General features: G+C 36.1%; 1 protein-coding gene across 1 annotated transcript in view; it reads left to right on the forward strand.

Annotated features, from left to right (window-relative positions):
* Nucleotides 1–4943, forward strand: part of LOC110447280 (sacsin-like) — a gene marked incomplete at its 3' end in the record, with an annotated part of 8062 nt that extends 3119 nt beyond the window's left edge. Inside the window, exons 2-4 of the mRNA XM_021492857.1 lie at nt 171–290; nt 1616–1763; nt 3816–4943. Of these exons, the coding sequence (XP_021348532.1) occupies nt 171–290; nt 1616–1763; nt 3816–4943 (1396 nt within the window). The remainder of the gene's footprint in view (nt 1–170; nt 291–1615; nt 1764–3815) is intronic.
* Nucleotides 4944–5968: the final 1025 nt, after the last annotated feature.

The raw sequence follows: 5968 nt of genomic DNA on the forward strand, positions 1-5968 counted from the left end.
GTGAGAGCTGTTCAAACTGTTGGCGAATAATGTGTTTTTGTGTGACAGTGAACTGTGTCATTTACCAGATAACTGTAATATAGAATTCAAACAAATAGCGGGGTGTACTACAGTCTGTTTCAACTGCGATGTTTTTGAACTGATTGACTTATTTATTTATCTGTGTGCAGGAGCTGATACAGAATGCTGAAGATGCTGGAGCATCAGAGGTGAAGATACTGTTTGACGACAGAGATATCAACCAAGAAGCCTGCAATGAAAAGAAGAAACCTTTTAATAAATATTTCAAGGTAAATATAACAGTGTTTTCCTTGTAAAGCCAATAAACACATGTTTGTGTGATCCCTTGACTGTGACATAACTACACATTAAGGTATTCTTTTACTGTATACATAATAACACACAAACATGTATCCCCTTATCTACATAAAAAACAGAACACATACAGGTATCCCAATATCTATATACAGAACACCTTATCTACACTAATACATAANCATAAAGGTATCCCCTTATCTACATACATAACAAATCATTTACAGGTATCCCCTTATCTACATACATGACAAATCACATACAGGTATCCCCTTATCTACATACAGAACAAATCACATACAGGTATCCCCTTATCTACATAAAAACAGAACACATACATGTATCCCAATATCTATATACAGAACACCTTATCTACACTAGTACATACATAACAAATCACATAAAGGTATCCCCTTATCTACATACATAACAAATCATTTACAGCTATCCCCTTATCTACATACATGACAAATCACATACAGGTATCCCTTTATCTACATACAGAACAAATCACATACAGGTATCCCCGTATCTACATACATAGAGAATCCCATACAGGTATCCCCTTATCTACATACATAACAAATCACATACAAGTATCCTCTTATCAACATGAATTTCCTTATCCAACATACATGTACCTTAGTTATGACTGACTCATAATCTTCTATCCCCTTCCTGAGGGAAAATTAAACAAAATATCTGTAAATATAGCAGATTTTTTTAATTTTATAGTATACAAATTTACCAATATAAAATTTGGAATGAAAAGGTGAAAGAATGATATACCAAAGGTATACTTTATTATTAAAAGGATTTTGAAAAGTTTCACAGCAGTTTTTGTTAAAAAATTGTTTATTTATGTGAGGCAAAATCTGATGTTCTTTCGCTGATCAAAATATAAATCTGTCAACGTCAAGTATCAAATCAAAATGACGTTTCAGAATGAAAGCCAATATGTTACGAAATATTTTGAATCCAAATCTTTGTTTGTATGCAATCACCAGTTATCCAACATATTAGGTGTTCTACATGGGACGCTTGTATCTTGCATACACATTGGTGGTAGAAACATAAATTATTATGACTACACAGTGTGCCATAGAAGTACGTCTCGTGATTATTCAATGTGTTATAATGGTTTGTACCCGTAAAGAGAATACTCTTACAAATTGAGGTAAAGGAAAAATTCTTGTACAGGGAAGCCAAAAGGCAGGTGAAATCCTATGTATGATTAAAATCTGCCACACTACTCGAAATGAGATAAGTTTCTCAACATATACTAAATTATACATTCCAGGGTCCAGCCTTATTCTTTCACAACAATGCCATATTCTCTGATCCTGACTGGAAGGGGATAAAGATGCTGTACAGCAGTGTGAAGGAGTTAGATCCGTTAAAGGTTGGACGCTTTGGACTTGGCTTCAAGTCTGTTTTCCATATAACAGGTGAGACATATCAGGTATCACATTTAAAGCATGTAGCATATATATAGGATCTTACCTGAGTTTTTCATTTCATAACTTTCATATGAAATGAAAACTAGTGTCAGATCCTTTTATCACATAATAAAGATTTGTGACATTTATTTGTGTAAAACAACAATTTTCATGCAACCTTAAAATGTAAAAACGCCATTTTGACTCCAGTGTGTAGGTATGTGACGTAATGTTCTTATCCTAGTCGTGACGAAACAATTGAAACTTACAACCAATCACAGGGCTGATAGGTTATATAACATAGGTTAATACACAAAAAATATGACATTGTATATTCACTTGATAGCACAGTTGATTATGTGATAAAACCATTAATTAATAATGTAAGTAATATCACAGGTTATTTGTTCCACTATCCTGATATTGCACATCAAAGGTAATAGATAACTCATACTACAGGTAATACATAACACTTATAATAGGTAAGATATGACATATATCACAGGTACGGGACACATATAACAAGTAACAAATAATACATAATGTATATATCACAGGTAACATGACATTACATATTATGCATCAAAGATAACACGCGACACATATCACAGGTATCAGATAACACATATCACAGGTATGAGATAACATATCACAGGTGAGATATAACACATATCACAGGTATCATGTCATACACATCACAGGTAACACCTATCACAGGTATCACATAACACATATCACATGTGAGATATAACACACCACAGGTATCATGTCATACACACACAGGTAACACCTATCACAGGTATCACATAACACATATCACAGGTGAGATATAAAACATCACATGTATCTTGTCATACACACACAGGTAACACCTATCACAGGTATCACATAACACATATCACAGGTGATATTTAATACATCACATGTATCTTGTCAAACACACACAGGTAACACCTATCACATGTATCACATAACACATATCACAGGTGAGATATATAACACATCACATGTATAATGTCATACATATTACAGGTAACACCTATCACAGGTATCACATAACACATATCACAGGTGATATATAACAAATCACAGGTATCGTGTCATACATATCACAGGTAACACCTATCACAGGTATCACATAACATATCACAGTTGAGATATAACACATCACAGGTATCATGTCATACACACACAGGTAACACCTATCACAGGTATCACATAACACATATCACAGGTGATATTTAGCACATCACATGTATCATGTCATACACACACAGTTAACCCCTATCACATGTATCACATAACACATATCACAGGTGAGATTTAATACATTACATGTATCATGTTATATATATTACATGTAACACCTATCACAGGTATCACATAGCACATAACACAGGTGAGATTTAACACATCACAGGTATTATGTCATACACACACAGGTAACAATTATCACATGTATCACATAACACATATCACATAACACATATCACAGGTGAGATATAACACATCAAAGTTATCATGTCATACACACACAGGTAACACCTATCACAGGTATCACATAACACATATCACAGGTGAGATATAACACATCACATGTATCATGTCATACATATCATCCCTGTTATATTTAATGCAGATCATTGGTAAGGTATTACAGGGTTTAATGACAAAACACATACCACTGGTAAGGTATGACAGGGTGTAATTACATAACACATACCACTCGTAAGGTATTACAGGGTTTAATTACATAATATATATCACTGGTAAGGTATGACAGGGTTTAATTAAATAACACATACCACTGGTAAGTTATTACAGGGTATTACAGGGTTTAAAGAATAGAAGAAGGCGAATACTGAATTTTAGCTCTTTTTCACATCTCTGTTTGTTAGTGATGTTTATAACACAATGTTACAGGAAAGCTGAAAGGCTTGCAAGTTTTATGTATGTAACATCTGTGAATAGAAGAAGTACATTATTAACAAATCAATTAAGATATCTTATAAATAACATGTAGTAAACTTCCGGATTAAGTCTGTTTGCTCTTTGTTTCAGATTACCCGATGGTTGTTTCTGGTAAGAAGCTACTGGTCATAAATCCCTACACGACATACTCAGACAAGGTTTGCACAAGCTTCCTCTTAAAAGGGTTGTCCAGGTACAAAGGGATGGACATGGAAGCCTTCAGTGATGCTTTTGATGACATATTTGGGTTTGGAGAGGAGACTTTAAGCAGTGGTGAGAACAAAGGTACTCTGTTCAGGTTTCCACTGCGACAAGTTGGAACAGAACTGTCAGGGAATTTATATGATCAGGAGAAAATTGAGGTTCTGTTTGATTCCTTTACAACAGAAGCACCTATGACTCTCTTGTTCCTACAGAATCTTGAGGAAATGACTTTATACAGAAAAAATCCTGGAGTTGAGCCTATTTACAGAGTAAAAATTGAAGGAAAAGAGTCAGAAAATTTACTGGAGAAGCGGAAGAAATTCTGCCAGGCTCTGCAAGAGTATAACAGAAGTAGCATGTCACATGATTTGACATATAGCCTCCATGTGAACGTAAGTGTTGAGACAACTGGTCAGTATGGCTTGCAGGAGAACAAATCATGGTTTATTGTCAATACAGTTTTGGGAGACAGCCACATGTCCATCCAATTCCGTGCTCTTTCCCAGGACAAAGACTTGTCTTACAGTCCCTATGTTGGGATTGCCATTCCCCATGAGGACATAGCAGATTTCAAAGGACATGTCTTCTGCTTCCTTCCTCTTCCACTGGAGGAGCGCAGCTTGACAGGATTACCTGTTCACCTGAATGGATTCTTTGCTTTGAGCCAGAATAGGCGCCATGTAAAGTGGCCGTCAGCTGATCTGAAGCAAACTGCCATAAGTGCAGACAAATCCCTACAGTGGAACCAGGTTCTGATCAAGGAGGCCCTGTCCCAGGTCTACTTGACTGTGGTACAAGATTTGATCACCGAGTGTTCAGGGGCAAACAATCCTGTTGACCTCGTTGCCATGGTTTACAGATCCATCCCACATCTTCATACAGTGGATGTTAAGTGGTGCGGTATCCTTGATCTGTTATTGAACAGTCTCCTGCCGACACACTTCCTTTACACTGAGAACAATGGAGGTCGGTGGATACAACCTGAAGATGCAGTGTTTGAATGTCCTGATACTGGTACATATGTTTGGTTGTACAATGTGATTATGTATATTATATGAAATTATTTATTTCAAGTTATTTCAGCTTATATTGATAATTCCTGTTGACCAGCATGTGCAGCGACCTTAATGTGGGAGGAAACCAGAGTACTAAGAGAAAACCCTTCGTCGGGCAGGTGACCCCCTACCTTTTCACATCCGATCAATCAAAGGCCTAGGTATACATATGGTAAAGCATTGCTTCTTTGTCTTTTGGTTCTTTTCTTGGTTCAAAAGGATAATCATGTGGTGCAGTGGATAATGCACTCATCTTTCACAAAGTCAACCGGAGTTAGAGTTTCCCCATGCACATGAAAAGGAATTGGGTCACCTACCCAACTTCACAAGGCTTTGCAACGTATTAAGGTTTCCTCCCATATGCTTCCCATCATAACTTTGAGTTCAAGTCTCTTAACAGAACATTGGCAACATATCTCTAAACACAACATTGACAACATGTCTCTAAACACAATCTTGACAACAAGCCTCTAAACACACCGTTGTCAACATGTCTCTAAGCACAACATTGACAACATGTCTCCAAACACATAATTGACAACATGTTTCTAAATTCAACAGTGACAACATGTCTCTCAACACAACATTTACAACATGTCTCTAATTCTAAACACAACATTGGCAACATGTCTCTGAACACAACATTGACAACATGTTTCTAAACACAACATCGACAACATGTCTCTAAACAAAACATGGCAACGTTTTTAAATTCAACATTGACAACATGCTTCTAAATTCAACATTAACCATATGTCTCTAAATACAACATTGAAAACATGTCTCCAAACACAACAATGACAACACACAGCAAGTCTCTAAACACAACATTGACAACATGTCTCTAAACACAACATAGGCAACACACAACCAGTCTCTAAACACAACATTGACAACATGCATAGACAACATGTCTCCAAACACAACATTGATTTCAAGTCTCTAAACACAACATTGACAACATGTCTCTAAACACAATCTTGA

The sequence above is a fragment of the Mizuhopecten yessoensis genome, unplaced genomic scaffold, assembly GCF_002113885.1.
Source record: "Mizuhopecten yessoensis strain PY_sf001 unplaced genomic scaffold, ASM211388v2 scaffold3275, whole genome shotgun sequence".
Classification (NCBI taxonomy): domain Eukaryota; kingdom Metazoa; phylum Mollusca; class Bivalvia; order Pectinida; family Pectinidae; genus Mizuhopecten; species Mizuhopecten yessoensis.